Source organism: Heteronotia binoei, chromosome 7, assembly GCF_032191835.1.
Source record: "Heteronotia binoei isolate CCM8104 ecotype False Entrance Well chromosome 7, APGP_CSIRO_Hbin_v1, whole genome shotgun sequence".
Classification (NCBI taxonomy): Eukaryota; Metazoa; Chordata; class Lepidosauria; order Squamata; family Gekkonidae; genus Heteronotia; species Heteronotia binoei.
Genome location: NC_083229.1, coordinates 78,150,658 through 78,171,979, shown reverse-complemented (window position 1 = coordinate 78,171,979; position 21,322 = coordinate 78,150,658). Strand labels below are relative to the sequence as shown.

The following is a 21,322-nucleotide window of genomic DNA, read 5'->3' as shown; positions in this document are numbered from 1 at the left end:
GGCACTCTGTCTATCAACTCTAGTTCCTTAAACCTATTCTTTACCTTCACTGTATATTCATAAGGGATGTGATCAAGGTCAAACCTGAACGACTTAATGGCCTCCCCAGTTTTCTTCAGTTTAAGCCTGAATTTTGCAATGAGTAGCTCATGATCTGAGCCACAGTCAGCTCCAGGTCTTGTTTTTGCTGACTGTAAGGAGCTTCTCCATCTTTGACTGCAGAGTATATAATCAATCTGATTTCTGTGTTGCCCATCAGGTGATGTCCATGTGTAGAGTCGCCTTTTAGGCTGTTGGAAGAGTGCTCGCTATGACCAGCTTGTTCTCTTGACAAAATTCTGTTAGCCTTTGCCCGGCTTCATTTTGTTCTCCAAGGCCAAACTTGTCAGGTTTTTTTTTAACTTCCCACTTTGGTATTCCAGTCCCCTATGATGAGGAGGACATCTTTTTTTGGTGTTAATTCTAGAAGGTGTTGTAGATCTTCATAGAACTGGTCCACTTCAGCCTCTTCTGCGCAGTGGTTGGAGCATAGACTTGGATTACTGTGATATTGAATGGTTTGCCTTGGATATGGACCAAGATCAGTCTGTCATTTTTGAGATTGTATCCCATTACTGCCTTCCTCACTCTCCTGTTAACTATAAAGACCACACCATTTCTTCTGTGGGACTCTTGCCCACAATAATAGATGTAGTGATTCACCCATTTCTGGCCATTTTAGTTCACTGATTCCCAAGATGTCGATGTTCAGTCTTGCCATCTCTTGCTTGACTACATCCAGCTTTCCTTGATTCATAGATCTTACATTCCATGTTCCAATGCAGTATTGTTCTTTGCAGCATCAGACTGTTCTTTCACCATCAGACACATCCACAGCTGAGCATCCTTTTGGCTTTGGCCCAGCCGCTTCATTCTTTCTGTGGTTACTTGGACTTGCCCTCCACTCTTCCCCAGAAGCATACTGGGCACCTTCTAACCTGAGGGGCTCATCTTCCAGTGCCATATCTTCCAGCCTTTTGTTACTGTCCATGGGGTTTTCTTGGCAAGGGATACTGAGGTTCAAATATCCACTCAGCAATGAAGCTTGCTGGGTGAGCATGGGCCTATCAGTCTCTCCTAGCTAAGCTTGCCCTACAAAGCTGTTGTGAGGATGTAATGAGTTAAGCAGAATAAAGTACACCATAAGTCCCATTGAAGAATGGTGGGATAAAAAGTAACAAGCAAACAAGTATTTTTTTCTTGCAAGCAGGCCTCAGATTCAGTGGGAGCTCACAGGAACACAGTTTCTGAACCTTTCTGAGAGTTCCACTTCCTCCTTCTGAGAGTTCCATCTCCTTTTCCATTGATAGTATGTGCAGCTGCATAACAATCCCTGGATGATCTCCACCACCTATTTTTCTACAAAATGACCCCTGCTTGCAAGTAACTTTCACTTAGTTCAGCAGAACTTGCTTTGTGACTGGAATTATTCTCAGCAGAGTGTATCTTATGTGTTCACTGGGAAGTTACTTGGAAAAAATAAAAGGAAATATAATAATTCTATAGACTCCGCAGATCCAGGGATTCACCTGAAGAATATTAATGGTAGCTTTAATAAGCATTAAAATGTTCAGGTTAGTTTATATGAGATGGCTTGAATGCGACAGTTCAATGTAAAATGGCATAAATTGCACTTTGTTCTTAAGCACAATTAAAATTCAATTAATACGAACATGCTAGCTTCATATTAACATGAACACTGTATGCAAAATGTATGAGCTGCTTTTATAACTGGGCTTTGTAAGAGAATTCTTAAATTGCTGCAAGTTTTCATTGCTCCTTATTTGGCATTTAAGAATAAAAGTAGATGCTCTGTTCACCAAAGTTAGGAAGAGGAAATTAGAATAAAATGTGCATTTTAGACTAATTCCTTTCAAACTGGCAAGATTTGATTATAGTCTATGAAAAGTAGGACAAGGGACTAATGCATTTTAATGGAGATAGGCAAATTAATTCTTGGTATATTAGCAACTGAGTTACATGAAAACTGAATGAGATCAGAATGCAAAAATAAAATATTGCTCAGCATACAACATAGCATTCAAATAAAATTATTTAAAAATAAATACTTAAGGTTGTGAAAACAAAGACTGTTTTTCTTCCTATGAAGTGATCCAACTTGGCTGCATTGCAGCAGCAAAAAAGCCACCCAAAATAAGTAGCAGCCAGTGTCTCAGAGAAAATTTTCTTCTAATGAACTCCCCACCTCCCCTTCAAAAGCAGGGTGAACAGAACATATTGTAAGAGAAGTACAGTTGTTGATGCAGGAGAAAATAATATTTCTCTTGCTTTTAATTTTATTTAGGTACCCTGAAAAAAATGTCCATCTCAATAACTTTAACATGATTATATATTTGTATGAAGTTTGGAACCAAGGCCAGTGAGAGCCAGGTTGAGGTAACATAAATTTATAAGTGTGAAAGCTTCTTTCCCTTCACATAATGAAATCAACTGAATCCTGTGATAATTATGCATGTAGCACATCCTTTGTGAATAAGAAGGGAAGTTTTCCATTCTTCATACATAGATGGGAGATTTCATTGTATAACAATGGTTGTGTTCAAAGATACTTACCCTAAAATAGAAGGGTAGAAATCAACATCCACTTGCATAATATTGTAGGCATCATCATCATCAGACCAGTTAAGCAGTGTTTCTCATGTGCATACACACACACCCCAGGCAGCTGTGTGCTCCTAAGTACTGGCAATGCCTCTATTCATATGCTGGCAGTTGCTCAAAGTGCTGCTTAACAGGAGAAACCAAGAACAACCTTGATAGAAAGACCCCAGCGGCATCTTAACCCCACATATAGTTGGAAGTGATAGCTAAGGATCACATGGTATGACCTTCTCAGGGATTATTATACTTCAGAGTGCGATGCAGAACTACATAAATATTTTCACACATTAAATTCCACTCTGCCCAAAGAAAACCAGCACATCAAGGAGAAGATGGGGCTAGAGGCCTTGGTTCTGAAATGCTAGCTTTCCACAGGAAGAGAATTTTTGATATGGAATGATATTCGAGTGTGCAGCTCTTCACTTACTTCTGCAATAGTACAATCCCAGTGATCCATATTACCATGAAATATGTCTGAACATACAGTTTATCTCCAGGTTTTTTATTTCACTGAGACTCGAAATGTGTTCAAGATTACAGTTTCAGTATTCATTTTATAGGAAAGTGCTGTGGTTCAGTAACAGCACAGGTTCATTGCTCATCATCTCTGGTTGAAATGTCACAGGTAGGAACAAGTAAGGAGAAAACCATTCACTACTAGGGAGCTGCTGCCTGTCAGAGGAAATAACATTTTAACTGAGAAGACAATTCTCTAAACTTGGGGGGTATTTTGGGGAGAGGCACTAGATGCTATACTAAAAATCTGGTGCCTCTACCTCAAAAAATAGCCCCCCCCCGAGCCCCCAATACCCACGGATCAATTCCCTATTATTCCCTATGGGAATTGTTCTCCATAGGGAATAATAGAGTGCCCAATAGACATTTCCCTCCCCCCACGCTTTCTAAAGGGGGGGAGGGCCTCCAAACCAGGGAATCCCCTGCCCCCTCCCTCTCTCTCACACACAAATACTTACTAGATCTTCTTCCTGCAGAACTCTACTTGCTGTGAAAACGAAAGCAAAAGAAAGGGAGGGGCCGTTCTCCATGGAAACTATTACTGACCCTTTCCAATGAAGCCCTTCCTGTTTCCCGCGCAGCCTTAAAGGCATACATTTTACAAACGGATCAGGAGCTCTACAACTATATTATGCCTACACGCATGTTCTCCCCCCCCTGCTTCTGGATTTTTGGAGAGCGGGGGAGGAGGCTGCAAATTCAGGGGTCCCCTGCCAGGGCAGGGGGGGGGGTTGGGAAGCCTAGTGTTATAACACAATGGTAATTCAGCAATTGCCATTTTTAAAAAAAGCCTCTACCCCCTGACAGGGAGAATGAACAAAGTAGGAGACTGAGGCAAGGAAATACAGGGAAAACAACCAGGTGGACACTCCATTTCCACTACAAATGCCTATGCATTCTCAGCAGCAACAAGAGCTATATGGAGAATTGCCACTGGGTAGAAGCAGCCCCAGTGTGCTTTTTTCCCACTGTATATTGAGTTTCTTGCACCATAAGAAGCAGAGCCTGTGATTCTCTACAGGATGAAGGGGAAAGCACCATATGCACACCTGTTCTTAAATCACACAGTGGTAAGGTGTGCCATAATGAATTCTCCCTAGAAGCACATATAAAGACAGTATAAGCAGCAACTTTCTTAAACTTTCTCTCCAGTTGTGTGTAACAGACATTCATTTGCCTATTCTGATGTTTCATAGTAGTGTGTGTGTTTAAAACACAAGTAATCTTAGAATTAATTCCAGGGGAGGGGCAGTGATTCTTAAATCATGTATCCAGCTTACATTCAAAACAGAGGACAATGCTATCCAGGGCTTTTTTTGAGCAGGAACGCACAGGAATGCAGTTCTGGCTGGCTTGGTGTCAGAGGTGTGTTCTAATATGCAAATAAGTTCCTTCTGGACTTTTTCCACACAAAAATGCTATCCTAAGCAAAGTTACACCCTGCTACGCACATTGATTTGGCCAGATGCAGAAGGGTGTAACTCTGCTTAGGATTGTATCACAAAACAGAGCTCTTTGGATGTTATGTTGGAGACCCATGACTGGATCTCCTCAAAAAACCAGGGGAAGGTCTTGATGTGGATTGAAGTTCACTCTTTCCCCTGCCTAGCATCACAGTCTCACTTTGGACATGAACACTTCTCTTTGGCTATTTTAAAAAAAGGTCCGAGCATGGCTCACCAATGTCATATGTAGCTTGGCCTCTAAGAAGTGTTTTTCTTAATGCTGAGTACAAATGCAAATAAATCTGCAATATTCAAAGCCACAGAGCGCCAGCTTTTCATAGCAAATGGAATAGCCCTACATCTGCAGATGCTGCTTCTGTGAAAGGCACAGAATCAAGAGCCACTTAAATGTTGTCAAACTTAGCAGTGGCTGTGTTTCTGAAAGTACTCTGGTTTTCAGTTACAGAACCCACATCCACCAAATAGAGGCACTTGCAGCTCTTAGACCACAGCTGTCAAATGTCTGGCCAATGGGCCACAACCAGCCTGCCCAGTGCTTTAATTACGCCTCCAGGGCTCTTTTCTCCCCCCCTTCTGTCCTCACCCTTTAAAGCTCTGTGGCTGCAGAAGTTCCCAGCTCCTTCTTCCTCACCTTTGCAGGCTGAAGCAGGAAGTAATTCTGGGTTTGCAAAGCTGCAAATAAAATGTGGAATGGACTTTCTGTTAAGGTCTCTGTGCCCAGATAGACTACTCCCTTAATGGAAAATCCATTTTATGTTTTCCTTGCAGCTTTTTCTGTGCTGCAATCTATTTTAATGGAGTGGGACTCAGTTTCACTTTTCAACATTTATATGACCAGTTAGAAGCTGTCCCTTGCTGGAGTTGTGTGACCTTGCAAATAAAAGGTTTGTGCTTTGAGCCAGCATGTCCCTGCTGAATGGACCTTAGAACGGCTGCCTAGTGAGTACTCTAACATGAGAATCCACAACCAAAGGGGGCTATTACACTGAGGAGCCATTGACAATCTGAGTAGACCTGGGGGCAGGGGGGAGAAGCTTGTTGCAATGCCCAGTCATTTAATGTTTTCCTGAACATTTCATGTTTTATATTTTTGGTTTATATTTTTAGTTTCAACTGTGATCCTTGTGCTTTTTCTTTATGTTTTATTTTTAAAATTGCATTGCCAAATCCCACTATTTCCCTGCCTTCCTAATTTAAATAAAACATTGCAAGAGTTTTAAGCATGTTTGTAGTTTAACCGGCCTTGTATCCTTGTATACCTGTATACCGACTACTGAATATCGAATATGGAACATCGAAATGTTGAAGACGGTATACCGAATCAGTATTTGAATTTGAATAGAGTGTAGCTTTACGACCGCTGTCTGATTTTAATGACATGTACATTTATAACAAACGTTGGATTTTAATTATTTAATGAAATGTTAATTTTACAGTGTAACTTATTTTTATGTTAGTTTTACATATGTTGTAAGCCGCCCTGAGCCACTCGATGGGAAGGGCGGGATATAAATCCCAGATAAATAAAAATAAAAATTAAGTAAAATAATATCTTTGTGTATTTCCTGTATCCTTTACAAAGTATATCTCCACTAGATTTTATGATGCATGGCCTGGCCCCACAAAATCCCACTTATGTCAGATTCAGCCCTTGTAACAAATTAGCTTGACACCCCTGCCTTAGACAAATGTCATTGTTTTAATCTAGAATGGCCATCCTTTGGCTAAGTTTCACTATTACTGACAGTTGCCCCTTCACCTCACACATGAACGTACAAATATGTACAAAACCGGTTTTTACCTCTCTCTGATATCTGACAGTTTGCATACACAAAAAAACCAACAAAAAATGAAGGATACCTAATCCATGTGAAGAGATTTTTAAGTAAACATATTATAATCTTTCATACATGGCTGGACTCAGAGACAGGCAAACAGTCACATCACTTTGTATATGTCATTCTTCACTGTTTTAATGAAAATGCATTGAATCCATAAGTGCAGGTACAATCCTGTACTCATTACAGTGTAAACAACACTGAAGTATTTTTTTTAAGGTTGCAGTCCTAGTTAGAAGTTATTCAAACTCTCAGATCAGAAAGAACTGTAAACACAGATACATCTTAGCTGCGAGAGAGACCTCTAGTGTGTGCTAGAACATTTTGTGCTGTGCTTCAGGCATAATTAATACACCAAAATCACCGCAGTCGTTCTGAATATGTGATATTAAATTTCAGTAAGCGTCTCTCAGAGTGAATTAGTTTTAAATGTCCTCCTAAGTGTGTGGTTTAACTCAATTGGCATCAGTCTGAAGCTGAGTGGAGACTGGGCAGAAACCAACTCGCCTGCATTTCCAAAACTCCTGCATGACGTTTGATCCGTTTCAGTGATTCAATTTTATAGCTGAATGATGAAAAGGTCACTGATGCCCTAATTTTTGTGCTCAGATCTTTACATCCAGGATCACAAAGAGTTTGCCTAATAGATTCTTGTATGTCTGCTAGATCAATATTTTAAAAATAAAGCTCTGTCCAAATGTGCAGTATTTTGTTTCCCATGGGTATGAGATTTTTCTTGACTCTGTATGTATAATTTCTAAAATCAAGGAAGGCATGCCCTAGAAGTTAGTTTACTGCTCAGTTATTTGGGGACTGGTTGGTGTGGCTGCAAGGACAGGCATGTCTAGAGACAATTTTTTTTCTTTATTATTTCACAAACAGAAGGTTGAGCCCACCCATAGAAAAAGGATTCGCAGGACTGAACCTTAGCTCCAATTAAACCCTTTCTCCTTTGGTAAGGAGTAATGCTTCAAAGCAAAATAAAAAACATCTGGCTCCCTACTGTGTGAACTAAACTTACCTTACTGCAACATACAAAAATATAAACATATGGCATGATCTGAACAGCCTAAAAATGTGCATTAGATAGCAGTGGATTTAATTTAGCTACTTATGACATGATCTATGCAGGCTTATTCAAGGTAAATCCCACTTTCACAGAAACTCACTTCCAATTCAGTGTGCAGGTCATGTTGTGCAACTGAAAGCTACTCTTGCATAGTCCATGTATGTAAACAAATGATTGTTGTGCATTTTTAGGGAAAATAGTATATTTGAGACACAGTAGGAAATCTCCTTCACTCCCCCAACTCATTTTTTGTTTTGTTTTCTGCTTTCAGAATGGAAGGACTCTTAAGGAGTCTAACTGCTGAGAAGGTAAAAGCCATTTCCCCCGTTTTTAATTTGCTCAAACAATCCAAGCATGCTTGGTACCCAGAGGGTTCTCAAATAAACTTGTATGTGTCTGCCAGCTTCGTTGATTGAAACCAGAAAGCGAACATTTCTTAGAGAACAGTGATGTTAAAACTTCTCTTTCTTTCACTAGTAAACTAATGAGAGAAAAAGCAAACAATCCGGGTCTTATTTGACAGCAGCTAAGTTTGCATGAATTCAGAAAAGGCAATGCAAAGGGGGGCACTTTGACTTTATCTGTATTTGTACTAATTTACTTTTGTCCCACTACTTTGGGCCACTGAGACTGAAGAGAGAACCCAAAGCCAAGGGGATATTGGGCACTTTTCCTGCCTTATTGCTCCTCTTTTTCTTCAAACAGCCTCCATTTGCAACTGAAGGGCTTTTATTGCAATACACCAATTCTAAACACCCCCACCTTACTCCTGTAGAAAGCCTGCAAGGCTGCCAACCTTCAGGTGGGGCCTGGAGTCATACTGGAGTTACAACTGGTCTCCAGATTAGAGATCAATTCCACTGGAAGAAATAGAAGCTCTGAAGAGTGGGCTCTATCACTCAGCTTCTTCCCCTCTTAAAACTTTCTCCTTCTCTGGCAATCCTACTTGCAAGTCTCAAAACACACAGGACCAGCCCAGGTCATTTTAAAGTGCCTTGGCCGCTTAATCAAGAGGGCCTTCCATAAGAGTTTTTTTAAATTTTATTTTTCATGTGTGTACACTTGGAAATCATGTTGATCTCTGGTGACTGAGCTCTATTGGGGGCCTGGAGGATATTCAGGAAGGTTGCTGAATAAAGCTGCCTCTGCCTTCCAACTGGGTATTTCAAGGACAGTCTCCCATCCAAGTACTAACTACAGTTGACCATGCTTAGCTGAACTCAAGAGATCAGGCTTGCCTGGGCTATCCAGGTCAGGGCCTTCCTGAATATTCTTTGAGACATTCAGTGGAATATACAACAAAACACACTTCAAATCATGTGCTGCTTTGCTGATGGCATCCCTCAAAATCATATTGCCACACATGACTACTTTCCAAGTTAGACCACATCTGAATCTACAGTTCTCCCACACATTTAAGTGACATTTTGAAATAAGGGGTGGAAATCAATCTTGCATGTTTTGTTTTTGTTGTTCAGCCTCATTCCCATCCAGACTGGGAAAGCACTATTAAACTTGCAGAAGGAAAACAAATCATAGAATCATAGAGTTGGAAGGGACCTCTAGGGTCATCTAGTCCAACCCCCTGCACAATGCAGGAAACTCACAAACACCTCCCCCTAAATTCACAGGATTTTCATTGCTGTAAGATGGCCATCTAGTCTCGGTTTAAAACCCTCCAAGGAAGAAGAGCCCACCACCTCCCAAGAAAGCCTGTTCCACTGAGGAATCGCTCTAACAGTCAGGAAGTTCTTCCTAATGTTGAGCCGGAAATTCTTTTGATTTAATTTCAACCCACTGGTTCTGGCCCTACCATCTGGGGCCACAGAAAACAATTCCACACCATCCTCTATAAGACAGCCCTTCAAGTATGAAGATGGTGATCATATCACCTCACAGCCGCCTCCTCTCCAGGCTAAACATGCCCAGCTCCTTCAATCTTTCCTCATAGGACTTGGTCTCCAGACCCCTCACCTTCTTCGTTGCCCTCCTCTGGACCAGTTCCAGCTTCTCTATATCCTTCTTAAAATGTGGTGCCCAAAATTGAACACAATACTCCAGATGAGGTCTTACCTGAGCAGAGTAAAGAGATACCATCACATCACGTGATCTGGACATTATACTTCTGTTGATACAATCCAAAATGGCATTTGCCTTTTTAGCCACCGCATCACACTGTTGACTCATGTTCAGCGTATGATCGACTAAGACCCCTAGATCCTTTTCGCACATACTACTGCTAAGACAAGTCTCCCCCATTCTATAACCATGCATTGGATTTTTCCTACCTAAATGCAGAACTTTGCATTTATCCCTGTTAAAATTCATTTTATTGCTTTTAGCTCAGTTTTCCAGCCTGTCAAGGTCATCCTGTATCCTGTTTGTCCTCTTCTGTGTTTGCAACCCCCCCCCCCCCAAATTAGTGTCATCTGCAAATTTAATAAGCATTCCCTCTGTTCCTTCATCCAAATAATTGATAAAGATGTTGAACAAAACAGGTCCCAGGACAGATCCCTTAGGCACTCCACTTGTCACTCCTCTCCAAGAGGATGAGGAACCTTTCACAAGCACTCTTTGGGTGCGATCTGTCAACCAGTTACAGATCCACCTAACGGTAACATAATGGTAAATGCAACAGGTAGTTTCTAAAACGAGAGGGGCAATCAAAGTTTCTTAAAACTACACCCTCTGATGGTCTGACTTCACCATCACTCAGTAGTATGCAGTGTGTGTGTGTGTGTGTAAAATGTTACCATGTCACAATTGACTTACGGCAACCTCTTGTGGGACTTTTGAGGCAAGAGACTAACAGAGGTAGTTTATCATAGCTTTCCTCTGCACAGAAACTATGGATTTCCTTGGTGGTCTTCCATCCAAGTACTCACCAGAGCTGACCCTACTTAGTTTCCAAGCCTGGACCACGCAAACCAGGGTGCATGCAGTGTAGGACTAGGAAAAGCCAGGTTCAGATTCCAACCACAGAGCTCACTGGGTGGCAATAGCTTAGCCTAGTCCCTCTCTCAAATGAACCGACTTCACAGGGTTGTTGTGAGAGTAAAAGAGAGGAAAACCATGTAGACAGGGCAAAATGTCATGGTAGGTAGGTACACAAGAAAGTCCCCGGTTGTTCACTCCCTGGCATCTCCAACCTAAAAGATCCCTGATACCAAGGAACACCTAAAGGATCCCCGATACCAAAATCAGGAGACTTTTGCATGAGACCATGAAGAGCGACTGCCAGTCAACAAACAGCACCCTGACTTTGATACAAGGCAGCTTCATTCATAGCGTCGGGGAAGGGCACGATAACTCTGCACATGCTCCGGAACGTTCCAGTGTCCCAGCTTACGTTTACCCTTCCACCCACACAGGCTAAACAGGGAAGGGTTTCCTAACTCCCACGGAACTCAGTGAGACTGAATGCAACTGAGATTGAGTGCAACTGCCATGTACCCTTCGAGCTCCAGCCGGGCCAAAAAAAGTTTCAGCCTCTTCATAGGCAGTGGGGATTTCTGCCCACTGATTTCGAAACTGCTTTACAACTCCTTGTCCAGCCTTCCAGAACCGCAATGAGAGAGAGAGTGGCAGCAGGACGAGGCGACAGGGAAGCGCAGACCAGCGCCGCCAGTTGTTCAGGCGGCGTCTTCCAAAGTCCCTTCGCGCAGGCGGGCGAGAGAGAAGCTTCCACGAGGGAGCTCTGGCCCTTTAAGGAACCAGGGCGCACAGCTCGGACGCCGGTGAGCAAGCCCCGCAGCGCCCTGCAGAGCAGGCGAGCGAAGCAGCAGGAAGCCCGCGGGCCCTTTAAGGAACCTGGTCAGCCGAGGGCGGCCACGAGCGGAGCGCCAGAGCGGAAGGAGGAGGGGGGAAGCGGCGGCTCCTCTGGCCCTTGAAGAAGCCCGTAGAGGCTGCTTGGTGTAAAGCTCAGGCCGTTACTTGCTGCTTTCACCTTCACCAGCAGGGAGAGCAGCACAGCCCAAACTTCGAAGGGGCCAAAAAAGGAGGGAGAACTAAGAGGGCATGAAAAGTCGAGGGGCAGGAGGGAGGGTAGGGAGGAGAGAGTATACCAGGGGCCGTCCTTTCCCTTCGCGCGCTCGCCACCGCGCGCGCTCGCCAATTGGAAAGCTTTCCCCTACAACAGGGAAGCCAAGCGCCCCTGAGGGCAAAATTCGGAACGCGCGCGCTCTTACATACTACACACACACAATGGCGCCTCTCTTTCAGACAGCTGGGGCATTTGGAGAGACACGATGACGAACGTACTTGCCGCGGTTGCAGAGAGAGAGAGAGAAGCCCTACTCTTCGCCCTTTCACTTCGGAAAGAAAGAAAACAAAAGCCCCCCACCCCTCCCGGGAACCTCAGTGGCAACGGACTCATCGGCGCGCGCGCAGCGCCTGGGCTAATTGCACAAGGAGCAGCTCATGGCGGCGGCGCCACGCAACGGGGTGGATTGGCTGCACCCCTGGAAAGGGGGCGGTGTGGAGCGGAGAGCTGGGAATGCGGGGGGGGGGAGAGACTGAGAGGCGCTCGCTTCCAAAGCAGTAGCCGCTTGGACGATGCGCGCACGGGAGGGAGGCAGGCACACGAGAGTGGTTCGAGGCAGCGGCGCTCCGGCTTCAGCCCAGCCCGCCTTTGCAAACCCGCATCGCCCCAGTGCCAGAGAACGGGGAGGTGGGAGATTTGCCAGTTCGGTGTCTCTCCTTGTCTGTGTTTCGAGAAGAGTACGGCGCTCACCCATCGCCTGGCACATGCGTAAAAGCGAGTTGCGCCCAGAGTCCCAACCGTGCCCTCCTTAGCAAATAATAACAAACAGAGTCAGATCTTACCTGAAACATCGAAGCCGCAAACTGTGCGTCTCTCTCTTTATCCAGGTCCCTTTCTCTCTTTTTGCCTCCCCACTTCCGATATTTCTCTCTCCCAGCAGCGATCTGTTCTCCTCGCTACACCAGAGAGAAATGCAATAGCTTGGCTAAGGTAGACAGAACAAAATACAGAGAATAGTTGCTCCAGGGGCTTTAAAACCCCTCAAGGCAAGGATCAGGATACAATTAGCTCATGTCTCTACCTCCGGTCTAAATCAATCTCCAAAATAAAACTTAAATTAAATTAACGGATCGCACGGGCATAAAATTGATCTCATTCGCAACGTGCATACAAATATATATATAATAGCATGTAAACCCCCCCCCCCCATTTTCTTTTGGCGAAAGGGGGGGAAACAGTCTCATTTCAGCCTCCAACTTGCGTTTTACTCTCCTCTTGCACAGAAAAGCTGATTTTAATCGTTGTGATTAGTTTTGATGTAACGTTTCCGCAGGCGATTTCTGCAAATGGATGGCGTGTTTCTTTGCCAGAAGAGGGGAAAGCAGCAGATGATGATAATTATAAGGATTGTTGGTTGTTTCCTTTCCTTTTTTAAACCCCCCCCCCCACACACGTATTTAGATTTGTTGCTGCACTTTCCCAAGTTGATCTGACATTGCCATTGTGCGGAGGTCACCCAACTTGTTGATTAGGGTGCCCTCCCCGTTTAAGTAAGGGATACCTGATAATTTAGTAGGTGAGGAACACATTTTTCTCTTCCTTTGGCTATATAACTTTCCAAATGACGTGTGTAAAAATAAGCACATGGAGCCTGCTTTGTCCCAATCAAGACTGAATCAGTGCCTGGGGGCCAGACACAAACTCATTTCAAATGTTCAACCATGCAGAATTCAAAAAGATTGAAGGGGTTCCACTGCATTTTTTCTTATTTTACAGCAGCAAAATTACAAAGAAAACAAAATCCCGCTAAACCTACCCAGGAATTTACCATTCGGCTAACTTCCCCCAATTGTTTAATTAAAGTGAAGGCTCCTGCCCTGGTCATCAAATTGACCAGGCTGGTAGATCTGCAGCTGCACTTACTGCTTAAGGGTCTTCTTATGGATTCAAGCAAAACTACTCCAGTTAATGATATTTTAATGGGGGAGGCTTAATCAATCCATAAGTGATGTAAAACTTACCTGGGCAAGAATGAATGTACATAGGAATAAAAATGGCTTTGTGTTGCATTTTGTCATGTATTAAGAAAAGTAGTTGCATGTGGTAAAAGTAGAAGGGTCTTTCCCAATGGTCTCTCTTTCCTGTGGAAGCCCCTGTGTCACTGTGGCTGCCCATGCAGTGTCCATACAGCACAGCAGCCATGGAGCTCCCAGATGGTGGCTTTTGTTGCATTTATTCCCTGCGTCAGGCCCTTCGGTGATCACCCCCCCACACACACACCAGTGCACAGGTGGGTTTAAAAAAAATCACCAGATCACATCAATATACCACAATAGCAATTATTGATTTTGAAAAACTTTTAAATCCCTTCCCATGGCAATGTGTGTGTGTGTGTATGTGTGCCTGGGACGGAATAGGAAAATAGCTCCTGTTTGTGTGGGACTGGGAAAATTTGGACTTTCCCACTCACAAGGTGGGTAGCCTGGCTTTGGTGTGATCTTTTTCAAAACATTATGCTTAAATAGGTTTGGGAAACATCACAGAAAGGGACACCCATAATGCTCTACAAGGCTGCGGGGAAGTGGGAAAAACTCACTTTCTAAAAGCTTCCAAATGTAGCCAAATAATGTATGTGTAAGTGACCCATTGTGGTGCTATCCAGCCAGATACCTGCTGGAGCTGACAAAAGCAGCCAGTATTCCTTCTGACAGAGATCCAAATTCCTGGACTGTAAAGAGGGGGAGATATCAATTGTGTAGGTCTGACCATGTATGAAGAACCTGAGCTGGGGTGGTTAGCTTGGGGGGGTGCTCCCTAGCAAATGGAAACAAGCCATTGGCTAGAGGGGGACTAACAACTAATGAGCTCAAGGAGCAGAGGGATTGGACCATGGCATATGCCTGAAAGAGGCCTTAATAGGACAACCTGGTGGAAGTTGGAGTTAGAATAGGTATGGGCGGGGCACCAGGTTATGAAGGAATGTCCCAAAATCATTACTGTGGTTTGAAAAGACAGGAATTAAGAGAGTTGCACTTCATACTACACTTGGTTTCAATAACTTCTTCATCCCATAAATTGCCTGAGGGGGCATGGATCAAGGTGTGAAAGCCACTGCCTAGCCTTTTATAGCCTGCTGCCTTACCTTTTCCTGCCATGGTCCTCCGGATATATGTGAAAATTGCCTTCATGCTGATTCACATGTTACACGGAAAGATGTTTTCTTTAGAGAAGTAGATGTATTGTCCTACTTAGAACACACCTGGGAACCAGGATCATGAGATTGCCTTGTGCATGTTGCATGTATGTGACCATATTCATGTCTATGGACCTCAAAGAAATGTCAGAGGTTTGGATCTTTTCCCTCCTCCCTATAATGTGCAGACTTGCACTTAGAGCTACAGCCTAATTTAAAATTGTACCAGGCATGGTCCACAAACCATCTAAACCAGAACATGGGTATTAAAGTTGAAAACCACATGTAGCCTAACCAACCAATTTCAGTGAAACTGAATATAAGCATGGTTGGGATGGGAGAGTCAGGGATGTAATCCTGAATATCTTATTCTTTGGAAGTTTCACTGATGTTAATGGGGCTTCCAAGTAAATGCATTTTGAATTACAGCATGGATCTCTGTTAATGGTACCGGGCTGTTGAACACAAGTTGAGATCGCCTACTACATCAGAGTATGCTAGCCTTGATTGCTGCCGGACAGATGAAACTGCATCTTACTAAGCCCATTGGTTCATCTAGCTCAGTAGTATCTACCATGATAGGCAGTCTCTCTGGCAGAAACCTCTGCCCAAGAGACTTTTAATGAAAGCTACTGGGTATTGTATGGTTGATTTTCAGCATTTGCTCTTCCTCTGAGCTGTGGCTGCAGTTCACAAGGCAGCAAATGTGCCTCATTTAGGGTGGCCAGACCGTCCCGGTCTCCCGGGACTTTCCCGGTTCTGGCCACCAATTCCCGGCTCCCGGGCTGCCTATACCGGGACCATTACAAAGTCCCGGTATAGCCAGCGGGGAGCCGGCGGGCCGCGCGTGCGGGCCGGGAAGGCGGGGAGTGAGGCAGCCAGTGTCCCTGCGCGTGCGCACGGCGGTGTGCGCACGCGCAGGGACGCTGGCTGCCTCACTCGCCGCCTTCCCCGCCCGCGCGCGGGGTCCGGCAGCGGTGGTGGAGGCCAGAGAGGCCGCCGCTGGTCCCTGGAGGCCCTCCAGAGGCCCGCGGAGGCCGCGGAGAGGCCGCCGCTGGTCCCTGGAGGGCCTCCAGAGGCCAGCGGAGGCCACAGAGAGGCCGCCGCTGGTCCCTGGAGGCCCTCCAGAGGCCCGTGGAGGCCGCGGAGAGGCCGCCGCTGGTCCCTGGAGGCCTCCAGAGGCCAGCGGAGGCTGCGGAGAGGCCAGCGCTGGTCCCTGGAGGCCCTCCAGAGGCCCGCGGAGGCCGCGGAGAGGCCGGCGCTGGTCCCTGGAGGCCTCCAGAGGCCAGCGCCGGAAGTGGAGAGGCCGCCGCTGGTCCCTGGAGGCCTCCAGAGGCCAGCGCTGGAAGCGGAGAGGCCGCCGCTGGTCCCTGGAGGGCCTCCAGAGACCAGCGCCGGCCTCTCCGCCGCCTTCCCGGCCTCCGCAGCCGCCGCCAGCCCCGCCAGCAGCCCGGAGGAGAGGCCGCCACCGCCCTGGATCAAGGTAAGCCGAAAGCGGGGGGGGGGGCGGCTGGCGGAGGGGGGGGGGCGGCTGGCCTTCCTTCTTTCCTTCCTTCCCTCCCTCCTTCCTTCCTTCCTTTCTTCCTTCCCTCCCTCCCTTCCCTCCCTCCTCCCTTCCTTCCTTTCTTCCTTCCTTCCCTCCCTTCCTTCCCTCCCTCCCTCCTCCCTTCCTGACTGAATGGGCCACTGGCCTGATCCAACAGGGCTTCTCTTATGTTCTTATGTGACACAGTGTGTTGGACTGGATGGGCCACTGGCCTGATCCAACAGGGCTTCTCTTATGTTCTTATGTGACACAGAGTGTTGGACTGGATGGGCCACTGGCCTGATCCAACAGGGCTTCTCTTATGTTCTTATGTGACGCAGAGTGTTGGACTGGATGGGCCACTGGCCTGATCCAACAGGGCTTCTCTTATGTTCTTATGTGACGCAGAGTGTTGGACTGGATGGGCCACTGGCCTGATCCAACAGGGCTTCTCTTATGTTCTTATGTGACACAGAGTGTTGGACTGGATGGGCCACTGGCCTGATCCAACAGGGCTTCTCTTATGTTCTTATGTGACACAGAGTGTTGGACTGGATGGGCCATTGGCCTGATCCAACAGGGCTTCTCTTATGTTCTTATGTGACACAGAGTGTTGGACTGGATGGGCCACTGGCCTGAGCCAACAGGGCTTCTCTTATGTTCTTATGTGACGCAGAGTGTTGGACTGGATGGGCCACTGGCCTGATCCAACAGGGCTTCTCTTATGTTCTTATGTGACAATACTGACTTTGGTGGACCCAAGCACTGATTCAGTGTAAGGGAGCTTTGTGTTTGTGACTGCAGTGGACAATACTGACTTTGGTGGACCCAAGCACTGATTCAGTGTAAGGGAGCTTTGTGTTTGTGGCTGGAGTAGACAATACTGACTTTGGTGGACCCAAGCACTGATTCAGTGTAAGGGAGCTTTGTGTTTGTGACTGGAGTAGACAATACTGACTTTGGTGGACCCAAGCACTGATTCAGTGTAAGGGAGCTTTGTGTTTGTGTCTTCTGGTGCAATTTTGTTCTCAGATCCTGTATTTACTTCATCAGTATATGGGATAAGGCACTTTCTCAACTGTGCTGCATAATGCAGCCTATTTATTTTGTCCTGTTTGCTCTGTTGGCTCTATCTGCGCCACCTTCATCACTTTCGGGGTGTGGATCGCCCAGTGGGGTGGTCTCACGACTCCCTCCGCCGGCTGTTTCTGATAGCCCTGCGCCCCCTCTTTCATTTGATATGTGTCCCGTGCGGATGCCACCCTCCCGCCGGGAGATGTCGCAAAATGAGCCCCCTTGAGGCTTATGGCGGCAGGGCTCGGGGGAAGCGAGCTAGACTGCTGTTCTTTTGAGGGGTCATAGAGTGTTTCGAGCCCGTCCCTGTGGCATCGGTCCCATCGTTGTGGGGCCCAGGGGGCCGGCGCAGCGGCACGCTGAAACAGCCTGTCGGTCACTTCCGGGTTCCTGTCCTGCATCTCGACCTGTGTTATTAGTGACAGGCTGCTTCGGCGTGCCGCTGCGCCGGCCCCCTGGGTCCCACAGTGATGGGACCGATGCCACAGGGACGGGCTCGAAACACTCTATAACCCCTCAAAAGCACAGCAGTCTAGCTCGCTTCCCCCGAGCCCTGCTGTCATTAGCCTCAAGGGGGCTCATTTTGCGGCATCTCCCGGCGGGAGGGTGGCACCCGCACGGGACACATATCAAATGAAAGAGGGGGCGCAGGGCTATCAGAAACAGCCGGCGGAGGGAGTCGTGAGACCACCCCACTGGCGGATCCACACCCCGAAAGTGATGAAGGTGGCGCAGATAGAGCCAACAGAGCAAACAGGACAAAATAAATAGGCTGCATTATGCAGCACAGTTGAGAAAGTGCCTTATCCCATATACTGATGAAGTATATACAGGATTTGAGAACAAAATTGTTTCTGGCGGTGATATTTGGGGGATTTTTGGGGACGTCACAGGAAGTGCTGTGAAGTCACTTCCTGTTTCCGGCAGTGGCATTTGGGGGAAATGATGTCATTTGGGGGAAATGATGTCATTTGGGGGAAGTGATGTCACAGGAAGTGATGTCACTTCCCGTTTCCGGCAGGTGACGCGGGGAAATGATGTCACAGGAAGTGGTGCCACTTCCTGTTTCCGGCGGTGGCATGACATCACCGGAAGTGACATCACTTCCTGTTTCCGGCGGCGCGCGCGCACCCCTACCTTCCCCCCCCCCAAGGTGTCCCTGGCTGGCCTTCAGACATTATGGTCACCCATTGTCCTATATAAATATTGATGGGTTAATAGTTCTAATGAATGTCTGTGTCTTTTCAACTGTATTCTGCCCCACAGCTGTTATATGATGTATGACATTATAGATACATCTCGGGTGGCTTTAGAAAGATGGATATTTGGGAGTCATTATGAAATATCTGCATCACCACCCAGCTTTATCCCAACTATATCAGACTACTCTTGAAATCAATTAAATAAAACTAATGGGGAGTGGGAGGCGTTCAAGACTGGTCAAGCCATTTCCTAAGCCTCATATACAGACAAAAGATAATAACAATGAATACCATGTCTTGAAGACATAATTGATCAATGTACCAGTACTTATTTTTCATAATGTACTTACTTTCATAAAATAATTTTTTTTAGAAAAAGAATCAGACCATTTTTCACATACATTATCATTTGAGTATTTCTTAATGTATTTTCGTTAGCTAATTTATTCAAAGTATTTAGTTTAAATGTTTTTTATCCAAGGAAAAACTTTGGTACTGAGATGATATGTTCTTGTCAAACATCTGAGTAATATAATTAGATGTTCTCCCATTGAAACTCCCGTAGTCTTTGCCATCAGGGATTTATTGAAATATTGTTAAATATGTTGTTAAATATTGCAATATTTCCTAAGTAAGCTTGAAAGAACCAGAAGACTGTCTTCTTCTGTAATCCAAGGCAGAATAACCCTTTCACCTGTTTTGGACCTATCAACCAAGGCCATCCTGAACACAGTAGATATCTCTGTATCTGGAATTCATTCTCGAATAACTGGTCAACAATGGCAGTAATGTTTGTGAAAGCCTATGAATACTTACATAAAATCACTTATCTAGCAAATCAAAAAATAGTGAATAAAATTGTAAATACAATTCTTTGATTTGCTAGACAAATGATTTCATGTAAGCATTTATATCTTTTCACAAAACGTTAGTGCCTAATGTTGACCACTTACTCCAGAATGAATTTCAGATACAAACACATTTATTATCTTCAGGTTGACCAAGGTTGATAGGACCCTCAAAGCAGCTTACAACTGTATTCCCTCCCTCTACCCACAACATACCTTTTGTGAGGTAGGTGGGACTGAAAGAATTCTGAGAGAACTGTGTCTGGCACAAGGTCAGCCAGCAGTCTTCATGTGGAGGAATAGGAAATCAAACCTGAATCTTCTGCTGCTCTTACCCACTACATCATGATGGCTCTCATCTAAAGAAGTGTGACCTAACATATTTTATTAGTAGTGTAAGTCCTACAAGCATTCATTTCAAAATATTTTATCCCTAGAAAATGAATGAAGGGAAATGGAAGTTGTGCCCATTTCTGAATGGTGTATAATGCTGGGAATCCCTACCCTGACTCTTTCATTCATATACAATGTTCCCCGTCAGCCAGCAATTCATCACACCTCCTGGTGAATCTAGTTGACATTAACATATACACAGCTGCACATGTTTGTACAGACCCTCTTTGATTGACTGGCTTTACTACTGGCCAAATGGTTGTCCTCCATTGCCAATGTCTTTTCCTCGAGAGAAAGTGCAAATAATTATATCCTGCTTTTCTTCTAAGGAACCTGAAATTACCTCTGGCAGTATTATCTTTACAATAACTGTGCAATAAGCTGAGACAGAGAGAGATATGCCCAGAAAACCTCCCTTATTGAGTGGGAATTTGAATTGCAAGTCTGCATCCACAAATCAATGGGTCTTGTGCTATAGCAGTTGCTGTAAATGGAAGGTTTTGCTCACACAGGTGAACTCTGGTTGCAAACAATTGCTATAGCACAAGAGTGTAACATTTAGCAATGTGTGGCTGCGGCCCAAGTCTTGAGGGTGAAATCAAACACACTGGTCTCTGGAGTTATTCCAAGAATGATCCATGAGTGAGTTAGTGAAGAAGAGGAAGAGAGGAAAAATAGGGTTGCCAGCTGTCAGGAGAAAAAAAAATACCCTGTCCCTTACATAGAGGCTTGATGAGATGTAATTTACCTGGTGAAGTTAGTTTTACCTCCATGTCATGAAAAGCTTCAGCTGTTCATTTCCACACATTAAGCCTCTATGAAAAAAAATAGAGCATTTTTTCCCCAGAAGGATATTGGCAACAGTAGGAGAAACACACAAGGGTGTCGACCACACAGCAGTTTCAACTGGGAGATAACTTTATCTTCCTTGGGGTGGCAAAAGATGAGTGATCATAGGAAGTCTTTTTGTTTGTTTGTTTTGGTTTTGTCTGTTTGCTCTTTTGAAATTTATAAGATGCCTGGAGCACTTCTTGGGTAGACAGGAGTTGTTTGTGTTACTGAAGATGAAGACAAACATTTCACCAACCTGAGGAGGGCTACTTTAGAATTAATTTCTTCTCTAATGGAAGCTTAATACCTCAGAGCTCTTACCATTTTACTTTAGAAGGACTTCTATTTTAAAGCACATTTTGCATATGGTGTTTATTACTGAAAAGTTAAATTCCATTTTATTTTATTTGGAATTTTCTTTTGAGGGAAGAAACACAGTTTACATAAATTTACACTGTGTTTGTGAAGCAATACTTGACTGAAAAAGCGAACAGTACTTTAATGAACTCAGACTGAGATAGGCATTTGGTTTTTGAACTTTTTAGATTCTCTCACCTGTTTATAATTAGCTTGTGGAAAACTATGTCTCTCCCCGCCCCCCCTGGATGTATCATTGTCAAGAAAATGGCAATTTTTGGAAGCCTCTAAAGGATTCAGAGAAAATAAGTCCACTTCATCAAAGGCATTAGTTTTGACATCTCTAATCCTTTGGGGGAAGCAACCA

At 45.0% G+C, this 21,322-nt stretch overlaps 1 protein-coding gene across 1 annotated transcript in view; it reads right to left on the bottom strand.

Annotated features, from left to right (window-relative positions):
• Positions 1–12,901, bottom strand: part of KCTD1 (potassium channel tetramerization domain containing 1) — a 105,267-nt gene extending 92,366 nt beyond the window's left edge. The window contains exon 1 of the mRNA XM_060243870.1: positions 12,375–12,901. Within this exon, the coding sequence (XP_060099853.1) occupies positions 12,375–12,383 (9 nt within the window). The 5' untranslated portion in view covers positions 12,384–12,901. The remainder of the gene's footprint in view (positions 1–12,374) is intronic.
• Between the last annotated feature and the right edge of the window lie 8,421 nt (positions 12,902–21,322).